Source organism: Triturus cristatus, chromosome 6 (assembly GCF_964204655.1).
Source record: "Triturus cristatus chromosome 6, aTriCri1.1, whole genome shotgun sequence".
NCBI lineage: Eukaryota > Metazoa > Chordata > Amphibia > Caudata > Salamandridae > Triturus > Triturus cristatus.
Genome location: NC_140589.1, coordinates 1664608511 through 1664627152, shown reverse-complemented (window position 1 = coordinate 1664627152; position 18642 = coordinate 1664608511). Strand labels below are relative to the sequence as shown.

General features: G+C 44.6%; 1 protein-coding gene across 6 annotated transcripts in view; it reads left to right on the top strand.

Moving 5' to 3' along the window:
- BICRAL (BICRA like chromatin remodeling complex associated protein) overlaps positions 1–18642 on the top strand; it is an 834654-nt gene that overhangs the window by 288298 nt on the left and 527714 nt on the right. For all 6 annotated transcript variants that reach the window (XM_085612825.1, XM_085612820.1, XM_085612819.1 and 3 more), the window contains 2 exons: positions 74–116; positions 687–735. In XM_085612825.1, the coding sequence (XP_085468951.1) occupies positions 79–116; positions 687–735 (87 nt within the window). In that variant the 5' untranslated portion in view covers positions 74–78. The remainder of the gene's footprint in view (positions 1–73; positions 117–686; positions 736–18642) is intronic.

Genomic DNA, 18642 nt, shown 5'->3' with positions numbered 1-18642 from the left:
CAGTTTTGTTGTAGCCCATCATGGTTAAAGGTTTTCTTTTTCTTTAAACTCTAGCCTTTGCTTTTTTTATTAGTTGTCATGGATGATGACGATGACTGTCTCTTCGATCTTATAGGGTAAGTTGCCTATTCGTGTTCTTATTACCTTTTTTATCTGACTGTGATGAATTATCGGGTACTATATCTCATTCAACAGATCTGGTACATATTTCAAATGAACTCACTGTGGAGGTAACTTTACAAACCTGCCAATTCGTATTATTGATGTCTAGCAGTAATGGTGAAAAGCAGTCAATGAATGGCAATGATAAATAGAGTTTGGGGCACAGAGGAAGAGTGAGAAGATGTAAACATTGATGTGTGGAAGTTAAGTTAAATGTTGACTGCAATGTGTTTGGCAAGAGTGCGGATATAATGCTCCCACACAGCTACTTAATAGCATGTCAGTAATTACAAAATACAGAGAATATAATGTTCGAGTTATACCAATATATAAAAAAAAATACGCTTTTAGCAGTTAACATATGATATATAGAAACCATAACTACAAACACTGTTGCCTACAGAACCTATTTTGGTTTTGAGCAGAGGAATATGATAGAATACAATATATATATATATATATAGATGCTCAGCTTGATTGCAAGAAATACATTTACGATGCATTTTATTTCCTCTTGTTTATAGCGATCCACAGGCACTGAATTATTTTCTACACGGACCTGGAAATAAATCTGTGAGTAATTATAATGTATTATTGGAGCCTTGTTTACAGATTTAAAAGGAATGGATGTAAACCTCAGACAACGTTTAATATGTGTTATGGGTATGTAAAGATAGTCTAGATATGAAACGTAGCATTTTATCGTAAAACCTAATATTGAAAAAATAGCGGGGTAGTTACTACACACACCTGGGTATCATTGATCCCCAGTCCACTGCCCCCTTTTCCATGAAGCCCATGTACACTGGCCTAAGGACCTATTTTCGGCCATCCATTGAGAACCGAGATATGATCCACAATTAGATATTATTTTTCTCTGCCTGGAGTTTTGCACCCCCCTGCCTTGCCTTGGGAAATGTTTTGTTTTCCTTGCTTCAAGAACCCTTCACTCGCAAGGAAGATGTGGCCACAGGAAAAAAGAACAGGAAATTCACCCCTTTGGTCCCTTCTCCTCAAACAGCTGTTTTTGTGGCATTCTACTACAAACTGGCTTTAGCTTTGGCTGACAGTTCTCAGTTGCTGACCTACTCAGTGTCTCCATAGGTTACATATATCATGGCAGTTTCTGTCCACTTTCTTTATTTTCTTTCTTTGTAGTTTTGTATAGCTCGGGCTAGACCCAACGGTGTAAAAGTGCTTTACAATGAGAAATCTGAAAGATGCAATAATGCGAAAGTAGACTTAGGTTTAATTGAAGCAAGTCAAATAGCATGTAGTCACTTACAGGAGGGAGGATGCAAGGATAAGCAAAACAGAGAATTCCATACAGAAGGAGATTCAAGGACAACAAAACGGGGAATCCCACACTGAGAGTTCGAGGCGGCAATATTGTTTTACAGCTGTGAAAGCTTAAGGGATCAACAGTTCCGGTATCTTCTCGTTGGCTTTGTTGGAAGGTTACCTTATACCTCTGCAGAGGGCGTACAATCCATTGGACCAGAAAGGTAGTTATGTAGGTACTTTTGATCTAGTAGATGCTACAAAGTTAGGGTTTATGGGTCCTCATTGGAGACTGAATTCCATATTTGGTGCATTTCCATAGAAGACTGGAATTGCTGGAATTGTTTTTGTATTTTTGTAACCCAGCAGATTTTAGGAGTAAGAATTCAGAGCTACATAATGAGTATCAGCTTTGGAATAGCAGGAGTTTTTCACTTCGATATTTCGGAGTGCCACCGTATATGGTTTTGTGGGTGATGCAAGTTGTTTTGAATAAGCATCTGGTTTCAATCAGGAGCTAGTTGAGGTAGTGAGCACAGCTGTGACATGATCAGAACATCTTGCTCCTTAGATCAATCTTGCTGCAGCGTTTAAGGTTGCTGTCATTGCGACCAGGTCGGATATTGGCCATCCAGTGAGCTGCGCATTTCTGTAGTCTTGTCTGGAGATAATAAGGAATTGTATCACGTTTAAAATCAGATTCTGGGGTGAAGGTCTTGAAATTGTTTATTGATGTTAGGCACTTCTGGTTTTGGCATTTATGTGTGCCTAAATATTTCTATTCTTGCTGCTGGTTATCCCGAGTTACTTGTGCTTTTGGGTTGGAAGCTGAAAATTGTCTATTGAGTCTGGCTAGTCTTGGACCTGGGTAAGAAGGGTAAGGAGGAATTCTGTTTTCATTGGGTTTAGTTTAAGGTGGCTGGAGGACAGCCAAGCTTGAATGTCCCGCAGGGTATTGTCTAAAGGGATTATGCGTTCTTTGGAAGACATTTTCGGGTATAGTGGGGTGTCATTGTCATGTAGATAGATGATAGCAGGAGTTGGATCATTTTAAAATTGCATTTAGCTGTTCCAAGTACAGGGCATAACGGGTGAAGGACAAACCTTGAGTAATTAGAGCCAAATCAGATAGTGATTTGTTACAGATATTGATTTGTTTAATTTATGTAGGTGTGAGCAGTTCTTTGATACCGTTTAAGGCAAATGTCTTTTATGCCCATTTTGTCTCCAGCGATGTCAAGTAGGATATTGTGATTGACTGTGTTGAACTTCATAGATAAGTCAAGGAATATGAGTAGACGGGTTTCCTTCGTCTAGGAGGCGAAGAATATCATCCATAATTAGCATGCTACAGCCATCTCTGAAGAGAGATTGATGAATGTCTAGCAGCTAGTGATCAGCAATGTTTCAATTGAATTGAGCTGAGACGCAGCTTGATAATTTTCATGAGACACGGGACGCTGGTTGGAAGTTTTCAAGGTAGTCTGGGTCTGCCCCTTGTTTTTTCAGAAGTGGTGTTACCTAGCCAACTTTGAGAAAATCAAGCACCTCACCTTGGGCCAGCGAAGAGTTGATCATCTCGGTCCAGAAAGGGAATATGGGTCTGTTGTTTTTTTTTTATTAAGGAGCATGGAGCTGAAAAATGCAAAGAAGAGAACCTAATGATCAGCCTTGTATAGAAACCAAGATTTAATTCAAACCTAACCTGGGTTTCTTCTGAAAATCCCTCCAATAGGTTGAAGTCTTTGAATAGTAGAGAATATTGACTCCTCCAAGAGAGACACACCTTCCATCTCCAGAAGTCCTGCTGAGACTATAACTGCATCTTCGCCAACACTGAATCTTTATAGATTCACATGCCATGAATGGCTCTCGTCATCAGAATGGAAGTCTCCTCTAAAATGACATTGTTAGCATATCTAAAGACCTTATAAGAGGTGTTTTTTTATTAGCTGCACCTTCACCTAACTGAAAATTGGGCAAACTTCATTAAGTGAAGTGAAGGTACTCTGATTTCCACTCCATCTAGTGTGGGGGTCCTTTCAGAGATCTGCTTTTTCCTTTTCAGACAAGTATGTTATTTTCATGTCTTCACCTCAGATTTGCCCATTGTGTTTCTTCTGCCATACCCTTCTACAGCTTTCCTTTAGTAGAGTGTTGTTTTATGGGTTGTGGAACAGAGGAAAACTGTATTTGAAATTGGCCTCCAAGTAGTTCCTATTTAGGCTTTTTGGGTTTCTTTATTATTTTAACCACTCTCAAGCCTATAGAGCGCAAAATATGCCATACCTTCCGCCAGTGAAGATCTTGCTAAGGGGACTCCCTCTGCATAGGAAGAGTCTGAGGAGTGCCTTCCCTGTACCCTGCACAAAGGCATACAGTGCAAATAGAAGTTGGACACTTCTAAAAGTAAACGTGCCAGATGAAGCAGCTTCAATAGAGAACCTGGCATCCTTATCCAAAGAACAACTTCTAAGGTTTCCTGGAAGCAAGATGTACCTTCCAAACCTTCAGCAGAACCTTTTGCAAAGACTTCTGATATCTGGTAAAATCTCAAGGGCTGTATTGTCACTGGGAAAGATGCTGTAGTCATTGTCTGCATCAGCATGTCAGTGATCAGGGTAGTGGTTATACTGCAGGCGCTAACAACTTCACAATTTAAATCATCATGGGATAGCATTCTACCCTGGTCAGCTTAATGTAAAGCACATGCTGGAATGACTGAGTAGGGCATCCAGGCAGGGGTTTATCAACATCTCTGTCTTAACGAAAAAGACAGACTGGCACTGGTTGATCAGTACACCTGGGTACAGGGACGAGTGCGATCCTTGCTACCAGGTCTAGAGGGATACCAACAATGAGGCACGATTTTAATGCATGATTTTCATATACTCAGCAACCACAGGTGACTTTGCAGCCTCTACAACCACCTCCACCACGCCTTCAAGTGAAAGCAGGCCTCCACTGAGAACTACGAGGTATAGGAGGAGTAGCAGCAGATAAGTGTCTGATGACACACAAGATGACAAATAGAGATTATATTGCTCCTACTGAGGTTCACAAAACTCCTCCTTATCTAAGTCAAATCACTCTTATATATTTTTAACAAGTTGTAGAATTGTAATTTTAAAATTGTAAAATTACCTGCTGCACTCAGTAACGGCGCTCCTCCCCGGTCCAGCGCGGATTGTTCCGTTTGTTTGGAGGGAGGCGCCACCTACCCGAAGTGAGGCATAACCACTTCCATTTGGGACGAGTAGGAAGGTTAGCAGTCTAGCCGCATACCCCACTACTTAAACAGATGCCTAAACCGACGCGCAGAGGGCGCGCCGCTGGTGCGCCGATGACGTGCCTAATGCAAGCCCGTCTGCGCCCGTCCGCGCCTGGATGTCGCCAGGAGCTATGACCCCTGCCAGTTATGCTCCAGTTATTGCCAATTCCACTCGCCACCGCCACTCCTACACAAGGGACGCATTATTAAAGACTATGCATAATCCCTGTGAACACAGAGCACACTCCCTCACTTTGCTTGAAGAACCTTTCTCTTGTAGATTCTGTAAATTTCAGAGCTTTTCTCCTCATTATACTCCATCTTACTGGGTGCTCCCCAACCAAGTAAAGGGAGTGAGGCCTCGCAGGAGTAACCCTCAAAGTTACATCCAGCCCCAACCCACAAACCTTGGCTGGAACTGTTTTCTGGCCAATGTCAGATCACTCCCTAAACACGCCGCTAATATCTGGGACCTTCTGACTGACACAGACTCCCACATCGGATTTCTCAGAGAAACCTGGATCAAACCCTCTTCCAACCCTGCCATTGCGGCAGGTCTTCCGGACGACTATCGAATCCAAAAACTCGCAAGGCCAGAACGTGAAGGGGGAGGCATAGCCATTATACACAAGGAATCTGTGTCAATCACCATTCTAGACCAGTTGTGCAAGGACTCTATTGAATGCCTAGTTTTTAGACTCGATCTACACCCACAGCATAGCTGGAAAGGGGCTCTTGTATACAGACCTCTGTCAGACTTTACTAACCAATTAATGGAGCTCATTTCCCCCCCATGTCATTTCTACCCTAGAACTTTGTATTCTTAGGGGACTTTAACTTCCACAGCGAAAATGCTGCCAATCTGGACACCACAGCCTGCCTGACAGATCTTGCCACACTCGATCTCTTGAAGCTCAACAACGCACACTTTAGACCTTGTCTTAACTAATTACCCTAACATCATCTGCGGGGAAACTCATCCTTTGACTTGGTCAGACCATTCTTTGGTGGACTTCCAACTCACATGTCCCAGAGTCCATCCCACCTCTAAATCTCACACCACATATTGGTACAGGCCATTGCATTAACTTAATCCTGATCAATTCAATATCCCTTTTAATTCCTGGAACACCGATACTGCCACATATAGTGTAGAAGAACAGTTAACACATTACAACACTATTGTTCAATCCACTATATATCACATAGCACTGAGGAAACTGCAGACCCACCCACCTAAACACTCCCCAACTAGCTGGTACTCCTCCAGTCTCCGGGAGGAAAAGAGCCAATGTAAAAATTTGGAACGGAAATGGCGACAATCAAACAATGAACATGATAAAGCAAGATTCAAAACCGCGCTATCTGCTTATCATAAAAACATAAATTCCGCACGGAAAATGCATATCGCTAATCAACTTGAACTAGCTGGAAACGATTCTAAAACCCTATTTCAAATTCTGAAAACCTTCACAAACCCCAAGGCATGCGATACCGCGGAGACCCCCTCACAGTCGCTGTGCGATAATATAGCGTCCTTTCTAACCCACAAAATTGACACTATTTACCTTAAAATTACCACTTCCAGTGGAACTCCCATGAACTTCCCCCCAACACCGGAAGAGGTAAAATCTCTCCTTATTAAAGTTATCTGGGTCCCCCTAGATGTTATCCCTGCAAAAATATCTTCCCGCCTCCTGCAACAGCTGGCCAAACCCATCTGCACTATCCTCAACAGCTCTCTGAGAGCTGGCAGACTACCCCCTGAATGGAAAGCAGCACAAGTCGTCCCCCTTCGAAAAAAACCCCAAATCTCCGCTTCTGAGTTATCAAACTACCGCCCCATTTCTCTGCTCCCCCTTCAGAGCAAACTCCTTGAAACACATATAAACAGACACCTGTCCAACTTTGTGGAAACCTCGCACTGCCTGGATTTCTCCCAGTCTGGTTTCATGGCCAAGCACAGTACAGAGTCCGCCCTGATAGAGGTAACTGACAACATCAGAATGGCCCTGGACCAAGGTCAAGCAGCACTGTTAGTGCTGCTTGACCTATCTGCAGTGTTTGACACCATCTCTCACCAGATACTACTGGAGAGACTCCAGGACATCGGGGTTCAAGGAGTTGCTCTGAAATGGCAGACAGACTTCCTAACAGATAGAACCCAAACGGTCACTTTGGGTCCCTTTAGATCTAAGACCACCAAAGTTACCAAGGGAGTACCCCAGGGCTCCTGCGTGAGCCCTACCCTCTTTAGCATTTATGTGACTCCCTTTGCAAAACTAATGAGAAATCTGGGGTTCAGTCCCATCTCTTACGCGGACGACACCCAGCTCCTTCTCATCTTTGATAAGTCTAACCCTAACATTCAACTTACCTTCTCTGAGGGTATGAAAACCATCGCTGCCTGGATGAGAGCTAACTTCCTGCAACTTAACGCCGAAAAGTCGGAGGTCGTGCTGTTTGGGTGTGCAGCAATAAGCTGGTCTCCCAACTGGTGGCCGGAGGAGCTGGGATCTGCTCCCTCCCCAAAGACAGTGATCAAGAACCTTGGAATCAGGATCGATCAGAATCTCACACTTGAAGCACTTGCCACTACCACTGCCGGCCTCTGCTATCACACTCTCAGTCTCCTCAGAAAAGTGATTCCCATGCTACCTCCCTCTACCAGGAAAACACTAATGCAAGCTCTAGTGTTAAGCAGTCTGGACTACTGCAATGCACTGCTAGCCTCGGCCAGCGAGTCTTCTTTAAACAAACTGCGGGTAGTCCAGAATACGGCAGTCCGACTAGTAGAAAACGCCCCCCCCCCCTAGAACTGCTTCCACACCACTTCTCAACAAACTGCACTGGCTCCCTGTGAGAAAACGGGTGAAATTCAAGATATACTGTACAGTCTTTAAAGCCCTTAATGGCCTGGGGCCTTCCTCCCTATCGGATAAACTGCAAAAATACACCCCAACCCGGTCCCATAGATCAGGCTCCAAGCTATTTTTCTGTATTCCTAGAATCAAAAAGGCTCGGTCAGGGGCAAAGCATTTACTTACGTTGCCCCTACCCTCTGGAATGAACTCCCTCGCCAATTACGCGACTGCCAGAGTCTTTCCCTTTTTAGAAAATTGTTAAAAACATATCTTGCTAGGCCCTATTGTCTGATGTTTCCTGCTGTCCTAAGTGCAGAGATAACCCTTACGGGGTGATTCGGGTGCTATACAAGCTTATAAATATCAAATATCAAATAACATCCTGAAGACATTTCATGTTTCCTCCGGCTGGTGGAAAGGGCCTCTAAAAGTTTCTATTTTACTGATGGCATCCAAGCTGAAAGACTTTCTTTTTTGACTTCAGAGAGCAGCCACATAAAATAGTGAAAGTTTTATGTGTTTTCTCAAATCTGTGGTGCAGCTTGGACTACACTTGGAAAAGAAGGAAAAGCTTATGCAGAGCCTAGCTGCAGTCTCAGAAGATATCTGCCACCGGAAAAAGTCAAATGGGCCTTGGGATACCCCTGTCTACATCACAGGTCACCCCAAGATGAAATTATTCATCTTGGCTGTGACCAGCTGTCTTTCAAGGAACCTGGCTTCCTCATGTACTGCACTTTTAGATTTTGAGGACTGAAGAATACACACCTCTGTGAAGATGGACAGTACTATAGTGGTGATGATCAATTCTGCATATATTCTAGTAATAATTGTAAAATTGGAAAACACCCCCTCCTTATCCAAAAGAATAACATTTAGGAGACCAACGCTATCTTATAGGAGGAGAGCCAAAGTACCCACATACTTCCACCTTAAAAAACAATTTGTACTGACATAATTTTGTTCAAATCCTTTAATCTCTGCATAATGGCCTTTGGCCATTAAGTTTTGCAATCACCCTTTTGCCATACCAACCAAACTATCCTCTGCAAGGACGAGTGACTGCTCATTTCATGAGAATTGTGTGCCAACCACAGCAGCATTCTACACTAGGGTAGAGCTTCTTTGATATCTTCAGACTGCTCAACTGGAAAAACCAATGCACCTTAATCAAGCACTACTGCATGTCAACAGAGGTGGCCACAGATTTAGTAGGAGGACAAGCAGTTATTTGCAGCTGATTTCCATAAGGAGAGCCTGTATACCTACCTACCTCTTCCTATTTTTCCATTACTTAAAATATACTGGTGCTATTCTGAATCAAGCACATGGATCAATTGAAGGATTGGTGCTGGGAAAAATAAGCTACATACTTACAGTTTTCCAGTGTTGGATCCTTTAAGAGATTGACTTGCAGTCATCCCTCTGCCCTTCTATTAGGCTTATAGTTGACTTTATCTTCACACACCAGTGTGCCAATGTTTTCCATATCTAAAATATGTTAGCCTATATGGAGAATGGAGTTAAGAGTACACTCCCTCATTGTTTGAAGTTCAGTAATGTGGTTAATGCTACTAAATGACCCATCGTCTGTGGTGTTTTAGTCATGTTAATATGGTTTACTGCTATTTATAACATTACCTGGAACCCCCAGCTTGACAATGGAGAATGGTAATTCTATGAAAGATACTAGTTGCAGAAAATTACTGAGTTCTCTGAAAATGTCACTGATAGATGTACAAAGAGTTTTCACACCCAAATCTTGTTTAATAGGGCTTTCCCTCAAATTAAGGGGGCATAATTAAAAAAATTGTACTAGCATTGGCCCTGGTGCTATTGAAAAGCCATGTGGCTATCATGAGGGCTTGGCATAGAGGATAGAGCCAGGGCTGGAAGATGCCATGGAATGGTCAGTGGTTGAGGCCATCCACATAAGCTGAACCTGAAGGGACACATTTATGGAAAAGAATATAACTGACTGGAAGATGTTTGTCAATACACCATGGTATCCTCTTGATGACATGCCACCAGACTACTGCAATCACCTTACAATTGTTTTGTACTTATGTTATGTGCTGACTCACTGCAATGTGCAATCAGTATGGACCTCCCTTCACGAGTAGGTGAATCTTCATAGATCCTCCTGCTGAGTCTCCTTTCCAAATGAAGACACACCTTCAAAGGCCAGACTAACCTAAACATTGATCTGTAACTACGAGGACCTGCATTTTATTTATTTATTTAAGGAGTTTTATATAGAGTTGGCAAGACCCGAGGGTATCAGAGCGCTTTACATCAGTGCATGTTCATTACAAATAGCGAGTATAATCATACATTTGGGATAAGAGCAAGGTGAAAACAGTGGATGATCAAGAGGGAGGCAAATAGCAGGGAAGGAGTACAGGGAGACGATAAGAGTTGAGTTTATATCTTGGTGGCTGATTGACATTCTTCTAGTTCAGGTATTGGTTGAGGAGGAGATCCTTTAGCTGTCTCTTGAAGCTTAAGAAGGAGGGTCTTGTTCTGATATGTGCTGGAATGGAGTTCCAGATTTTAGGGTCATTGCTCAAGAAGGAGCAAACCAGGATTTTCTGTTTGTGGGCTTTAGGTGGGATAAGTAGTAAGGTATTGGAGCTTCTTAGGTTTCTTGACTAGCCTGCCTTTTTAGGTCTCGAGCCTAGTGTTGCAGTGCACAGCAATGCTCGCGCAGCGCGAGACCTCATGTAGGGGGTTCTGAAAGCTGACCACACGCATAAACGCTTATGCGTGTGGTTTTGCTTTCGCCGGCTGCCATTGGCTTTAGCGTGTCTTAAAAAAAAAAATAAGGCACGCAATTGGGCAAAGGCGGGCGCATGTCCCGCCTTTGCTCCGCCCATTCCCGTCAGTGTCTATTACGCGCAGCAGCGCGCGTTCGCCTCGCTGCCGCGCTCCCTCGCCCCCGCTCCTCTGTGGTGCACGCGCACCACTGGTTTCTTCTTGTGTATTTTAACTTTGCCAGTGACACAATGAATTGCCCTGGACGATGTCCCGCTAGGAGATCTTTCTTCATGGCTGCTTAAGGTCTCGGTGTGCAGTTCCTTCCAGTACAGTCCTAATTGTGCAGATTACGTGTGTATTCCCCGGGGTCTCTGGGGATTCCCCGGGGTGTCGCTCGGCATTTTCTCCCAGTGTTACTCGGGTTTCTCTCTCAGGCCATTGTCAGTGCCCTGGGACCAGGTTCTTTCTCTGATGAGTGCACTATATCTCTCTGCATGATCACAAATGCGTCCCTGCGCTCCGTGTTCCGGTAAACCTCTCGGCAGTTCGTCACAGTGAGTATCCTGATCTCTCTTAATGGGAGCTGCCGGTTTTGACTGTTTCTCCACTGCAGATCCCGGGGAGGTTTTCCTCTCTCTGCTGGAGCGAGGAGGTGGGTATCTCCGTTCAGAATTCTAAGAGAATTGAAGTGGTATGCTGCGAGGAGCCATCGTTTAAGTAGAAAGTTTATTTTTTTCAAGCCTGCCTTTTTTTGTTTTTCACATTTACATACTAATGAACGCCCCCATCTCCCAAACAGCATCAAGCGGCGATCCCCGTGGCCATATATTTATTTAATACAGCCTTGGTAATGCTTGCCCACAGAGCGAGAGACGCTCATTGGGCAGCTGCAGCGCTGACCCCGTGAGTCTGACTGGCTTGTTAAAACCCTGCGAGGGAGGCGGCGGAATGTGCCTCTCTTGGCTGCCAGTGTCCGAGCTGCTCTCTCGGCGCTCGGCCTGCTCCTGTTGCACGGCCATGGGGCTGCCGTAACTGGTCACGCTCTCTGCTGCCTCCCCAGGTTGGCAGGGCTATCCTCCCCCAGCCGCAACACAAAGAGCGGAGGAGGTGCAGGGAACAGCCCCTCAAAGGCGCAGGAGTTAGCAGAGACAGCAGCAGCAACACACATGGGCTGTGTGCTGACAATACCATGCCCTTGTAGCACCTTTATTGTAGCGTTAACCCTGCGCTGTGCCTGTTAGCACTGGTCCTATAGAACTGATATTAGTGACGTTACTGTCCTTATAACTTCAATAGGGAGCCAATCCAGTTATTTCAGGGCAGGGGAGATGTGGTCATATTTTTTGATTCCTGTGACCATCTGGCAGCCGCACTGAGAGTGGTTCTAAGAGGTGTGAGGTGGAATTTCGCAGTGCCTGTGGGTGTGGCATCCTGTAGTCTAATCTTGACAACACCATCGCTTATATGGCCGATATGAGGTCGCTCAGAGGTTAGTAGGGTTTGATTTTGTTCAGAAGTTTCAGGTTATAGAAGGCACTCTTCGCACTGTTCTTTATATGCTCTTTCATGGTCAGTTTGGGGTCTAATGTGATTACTAGAGATTTGGCAGGGTCGGCTGGGGTAAGATTGCAATTAAGAGCATCTATGGAGTTTAGCCATTCTTGCATTTGGGGGTATTGGCTTGACTTTCATATGAGCAGAATTTGTCTTCTTGTGAGTGAGTTTTAGGTGATTGCAAGATAGCCAGTGTTGGACTTCTTGGGGGGTGGCATTTAGTCGGTGTATGTTGTCTAGGGATGAGATTTCCAAGTAGACCTGAGTGTCACCTGCCTATAGATGGAAGGGGATGTTTGCTTGGTTGAGAATGGTGGTGTGGGTCTCCATGTATATATTGAACGGTGTAGGCGAGAGGACAGCGCTCCGGGTGATTGTCATTGCGTCTGAAGTCAGATTGTTATTTTTATTTGTTGTTGATTTGTTGGTTTAATTGTGCGAGAACACACCTTTCTAGGGTTTTGGCTAGGAAGGGTAGATTGGAGACAGGTCGGAAGTCTTGAGGTCAATCGGGTCTGCTTGTGGTTTTTTGAGCATTGGTGTGACTTGACATAGTTTGACACAGTCTGGCATCACTCCAGTCGTCAGGGAGCTGTTTATGATCTTGATCCAAAGGGGGGTTAAGGCATGGTTGAGTTTTTTTGCCAGAGATGCTGGGAGGTGGTGGACAAGGTGGGAGGAGGCTTTGGATTTAGATACAAAAGTAGATATGTCCTCCTCCGAGATAGGGTTGAATACCTTCCAGGAGTTTTGTGGAACTCTTGTTTACGAGTACATCTTTTAACTTCCTGTGGAGTGATCGCTGATTGGGTGGTTGTGGAGAGAGAAGGTGGGGTTACTATCTGCATTTCTGGGAGGAGGGTTCCTGTTGGGTGGCTTGTTGTGATTTTCAAGAGAGCTCTATTCTTCTAATTTTATCATTGAAGAAATTTGCAAAGTAGTCACACCGTTCTTTGGAGAACTGAGAGCATTTTAGGGTGGCTTGGAGGTTTGTCATTTGATGATATTGAATAGCTCTTTAGTGTGGTTTTTGGCCTTATCTAGAGTGATACAGAAGAAGGAGATTTTTTAGGTCTCGGCTAGCGATGGCTGCGCTTGCGCAGTCTCGCTCGCGAGAGATAATGACTTGGGAGAAGAGGGGCTTGAACCCGCCCCTCTTCTACCCTGTTCTCCATTGGCTGGCCTAGTAAATGCTGGCCAGCCATTGGAGAAGAGGTCCCGTCACTCCAATCATGCCCCGTCCTTTTCGGATCGGGGGGCGTGTTTTTTGCGAAAAGTCTCAGGGAGGAGACAACAGCAAAACACGCCCCCGAATCCGAAAAGGACGCTCCCTTTCTCCGAGGCATTTCTGCTGTGCCTCGGAGAAAGGCGGTGGTGTGCTTCGGTGTGCTTCTTTGTTTACTTTTCTGTGAGGTCGGCCTGTTATTAAATCAATTGGAATGACGCGCTCCTCTTGCTATCATCCCACCGGGTTCATTAAAGCAAGAGAAATAATATGTTTTTCAGGAAAGCTCCGGTTGAAATTGTAATTCCGTCTGCCAAGGGGTTCCTGTGCGCCGGCTTGCATGCTCCGGCCCCGAAGGACGCGTCCGCCTCACTACGTAATGCACTGTTTCTTTTAAGATGTAAAGTTATGTAAGTGCGCGAAGTTGTCGAGCAGATGCTTTGTGTGCCGGGGCTTAGCTACATTTATTTTTTAAATCTGCGCCGGCTTGCATGCTCCTGGCCCGAGGGACGCGTCCGCCTCACTCGGATGATTTCTGCATTGTCCGCCTTACGTCAGTGGCCGAGAGTTACCCGCTGTAAGGAATCCCGCGAGAGTTCATAATTGGGCACTACATAATGCACTGTTTCTTTTAAGATGTAAAGTTGTCGGCGAAAAGGCATATTCCAGTGTCAGTACTTGTCTGTTCTGCTTCGCCGCCTCTCTTTTTCTTCCTCTGTCTCCTTGTTTCCTCCATGTGCATAGAACTGGAAATGCCTTCCTCCGATTGTTTTTCTCCTATGTCCTCTCTCTTTGCTACCCTTCTAATCGCTTTGTGTCTATCTCATGTCTCACCTCTTCCACCCTTATCACATTGTCACTCAGCCAATGTCAGAGGCTAAGAGATTTACTGCTCCGATACCCCCCTCTCCTCTCCCCCCTTGTCTCCCAGGCCGATCTTTCTCCACGTCCTCTCCTACCTTTGTGCCTCGGTCTTTCCTCGTCTCTATACCTTTGTCTTTCCTCCTTCCTATACCTTTGTGTCCATGTCTTTCCTCATTTCTATATCTTTGTGTCTGTCCTTCCTCGTCTTTGCAACTTTGTGTCTGTTTGTCCTCCTTTCTATACCTTTGTTTCTGTCTTTCCTCCTTTCTATACCTTTGCGTCTATGTCTCTCCTGCTTCCTCGTCTCTCTCTGCTTCCGCGCATATCTCCTATATTGCTGGGATTCTTTGAGATGTTTCGTTTCCACCCCTCTCTTTCTTTTTAGTCCTCTCCTAATTCTCTTTCACTCTAGTGCTCTCTCTCATTTACTTTCACCTTTCTCGCTCTCGTCCTCTTCTCTCCCTTGCCCCGCCTTCTCTTGCTTCTCTTTTTTGACTCTCACTCTCCTTCCTATATTTCTGCGCTTCACTCTTCACCTCTCTCGGCTTTTCGCTCTCTTTACTCGTCTTCTCCTATTTCACTTTCTTTCCCTGCCTCTCTCCCCGTTCCCTTTGTGCTCGTTCGCTTCCCTCTCCATGTTCACAACGCTCTCTTTCCGTCTCTTGCTTTGTGTCTTCCTTTCGCCTTCTTCAGATCGTCTTTTCTGTGTTTCTCAGCTTAAAGCTGCCACTTACTGAAACCCATGAACTGTGCTCCTATCTCTCACACCTCGTCATCCAGCACACTGCTCCGCACTGCGCCCCAAAACACCATATAACCATGTCGGTGATCATACACACCACAAAGGATCCCAAAACAAAGACCACAGCCTTCCAGTCGCATACCCGACATGGTGTAGCTGGCTGCCCACCTAGGCAAGCGCTTCAGTGCCCCACAAGCGCTAGATAAATGGTGTAGTACTGTACAACATATGCCGTCTCTTCTGCTGCTCGTCTTCCCCTTCTCATTTTTAAATATTTATTTATATAGTTCTTGTCATCAGGAAGGTTTCATGGCACTGACATGCCAGGCGAGGGCCATATTAAGATTTCACCAAAGCTTAATCGGAATAAATAAATTACTGTAGCCCTCTACAAGACATATAGGGGGTCATTAGATTTCTTCTGACAGGTCTCCTGTCTTAGCACTAGACAGGAAAAGGTGCGTCTCCCTGTCCACTCTTTCTTCATTCTGGAGATACAGAATTTCAGGTCTGTCTTGGGATGTAGTGCACAATAAGGGAGAAACTTACATTTAAGATTAGCCATGCCAGATTGTATGGCCTATGGAGAGACATTTGGACTGTACACTTTTCTCTCTTTCTCTTCTACTCCATACCCATTTCTCTCTCCACTTTTCTCTCTTTGTCCTTTTATTCCCATCTCTCTTTTACTTCTCCCTCCTACCCCTGCCTCTCTCTATTGCCCCAATTCCACATGGTTTTAGTTTAGACCACTGTTTAGATAACACCAGTTTCTGTTAGTAAAGTGCAAAGGTCATCAATTCATGAATTTAAACGAAGCACCAGACGGTGCCCTCCGTGACATGTAGGTTGCAGTTTCCGGGGAAAGGCCAACTACCACTGAAATCGCCCTGATTGGTTAATAATACCCCTTTTAATAATTTTGAACCCAAATAGTCTGAAAACTGTTCACTTGGAACAGCCCTAAAAGCCCCTATATTGCCATAAAACGTACAGTGTTGAAACTGGAAAATGTGAAAGGAAGTTGTTTTCTCGAGTTGGGAGTCCACTGATTTGGGAGCAGCAGCCCTTGCAGCTCTCCTGCCTAGTGTGTGATGTGACCAGTGGTGGGTGGAGAGAGTGAGCATTCACGAAACCCCGCATGCCAGCAAGAGAGCTCATAGTTGTGTTTAAAGGCAGCAGCCTTGTTTACCTACACAAAAAATCTGCACACATGTCACATGGTGTGATTATTACTCTATACCCGAGCAATCCCTAGTCTCTTCTGGCAGTGCCTGCTTCTTTGGAGATGTCCAGAACCACCAGCCTCTTCATGGACTGAATAAACATTGTCGAACTGTATCCCTCACCTAGCAGTCAATAGTCAAACTGACCCTTCCCAACGATGAATCCTTTGCAAACACCCCCTACCAGAAAGGTTCCTGACTAGGAACTGACACTCTCCAGTCCTAATAGCCTTTCAGAGGTACCTTTTGTAGGAAAAAATGTGCTTCCTAGAGGCTGTTCCACCTCACCCCTTCTTGGGTTGTTGTGGGCACCTCGTCACACCGACATCTTAATGTTCTCACTTGTGTACTCAGTTGATAATACACCTTCCATACCAATACATATAAAATACAGACGAAAGACGACAGTCTGTTGGTATTCATTGTAGGACATAGCTTTCCAAACACCAGATATGTTAAAGTTTACGCATTCTTTCTTTACAGACTTCTTAATGGCAGAAGATTGTAAGACTTTGTAAGAATTATAATTACATCCCCTCAAGGCAGGCTCAGATACCTGACAACATTCTTTAAATAGCATATCATAAGGCAACATAGCATCAATTATTCACAAGTGAAAGCTATGAGAACTTCCTAGGCTGCATCCCTGCTAGGGGCACCTCTAACTGTCCCCAGCCACATCCTGACGAACTGTCCATCTGTGGGCAGCTTTGGGGTAGGGCCAGAAGTATTGGACCACCATCATGCCAGCCCTACCTCCAGCCAGCGCCTAACCCACCAAAACCTCACAGCAAGAGCAGACAAGGAGCTTCCAGGCACCATCGCTGCTCAGGGCACCCATGACTCAAGCTACACCCCAATGAACTCTCCATCTGTCAGCAACTCCAGGATAGGACAAGAAGATCTGGTTCTTTTATTATTGCCTGCAGACTGGGAGGGTGTTTATTGTGGAAGGTGAAATGGTGATTTTGTGTGATGTGACTAATGGGTTCTCGTTCGGAATTATGTTAATCACGTATAGAGGGATGGATACACCCCCAGGATAAATCACAGAGCAAGTGGTAGGTGAAAATGTAAATAATTGAGAGAATGCATCTGCGAGGAGCACACTGATGTATGCATGAGTGATTTATTACGAGAGGCATGTCTGTGCCAAGACCGGAACACAGAAGAGGCGCTGCACACAGGGCAACAGGAAGGGTTGTGATTCCAATACAGCACCACCGTAGTAACAGGATGGGTTAGTCATGCGTAGGATCCCACAATCCGGTCAAGTGAGGACAGCCAGGATAACAACACAGGTCTTCTTAATCCTACAGGTGACATATCTACTAAACCCCATCTTAGATTTCACAACCATCTGAAAGGGGAAAACTGTACACACTCAAGAACACTGCCTGAACACAAAATGAAGGCTGCTTGTATTTTCCTCTGCGGAACATGTTTTATTTAGTTTTTAGGTCTCGGCTAGCGAACAAGCATTTACAATGCAACGGTCTCGGCATTGTTAAAGTTAGAGCTATTGGCATTGCTCATGACATTTTTTTGGTTTATGTTTTTGTTTTTAAAACATGTAAAGAAACGGCATTGTTATTTACAATGTCAATAGCTTAATCAGTGTGTGTGTCGGTGGCTCTGTGTGTGGGTGCAAATGCAATAGGCCTCGCATTTGAGAGTGATTAAGCTATTGACATTGTAAATAACAATGCCGTTTCTTTAAATGTTTTAAAAACAAAAACCTAAACAAAAATGTCATGAGCAATGCCAATAGCTCTAACTTTACCAATGCCGAGACCATTGCATTGTAAATGCTTGTTCTTTCATGATGTGTCTTTTGTAATTTCTGTGCTCTGTCCTGCACTGATATAGGTGTACAGTGGGTGGGTTAGTTTGACGGAGTCACTATGTTGCTCTGAGATGTCGTCTTTCAGTGTTGAGGTCTTTGTTAAACCAGGATCTCAAGGGTGTTTTTCTCATCCTTTTCTCCTTTTCAGTTTCAAAGGAGCTACTTGGTCCAGAAAGGAGGACATGGTTGAGTTGTAATGGGTGGTGAGTTTGGTTGTTGAGAGGCTTTCTGACAGAGGGGGAAGTAGTGACCCCATTCTTTCCTTGAGGTCAGCTAGGGGAATTTGTTTCTCATCCATTGAAGGGTATTTTGTGAGCGCATTTGGTGGTGAGGCGCTATGTTGATGTGGAACAGAATGATCTGGTGGTCCAACCAGTTAACATGAGGATGCTGTTAATGGTTAGTTTTTTTTTCTGGGCTATGATAGCATCCAGAGTTGAACCTTTGTTGTGGATTTAACCTTTGCAATGCTGGGAGAGGTTCTTATTGAGTAGGTTGTCATCTAAGAATTGAATTAGAGCATCCCCTTCATTATCCCAGAGAAGGTTAAGATCCCCTAGGATGATGTATTTGGTGTCAGTGAGTGAGCAGTGTGTTATCAAATCTGCTAGGTGTTCGCCAAAAGAGTATGTGTTACCTGGTGGGTGGTAGAGTAGGTGACAGTTCCGAGTTGTGTTGTTTGTCATCCTTTTGGTGGTGGTGAGATTTTCAAATATGTTGTAGGTTAAGGTGTCTATTTCCACTATGTTGATCTTGTTCTTGTGTGTATAATGCCAATGCCTCCACTGTGGCCATCACTCCTGTCCTTCTTGATTATAGAGAATCCCGGTGGGACTAGCGTGTCCATTGC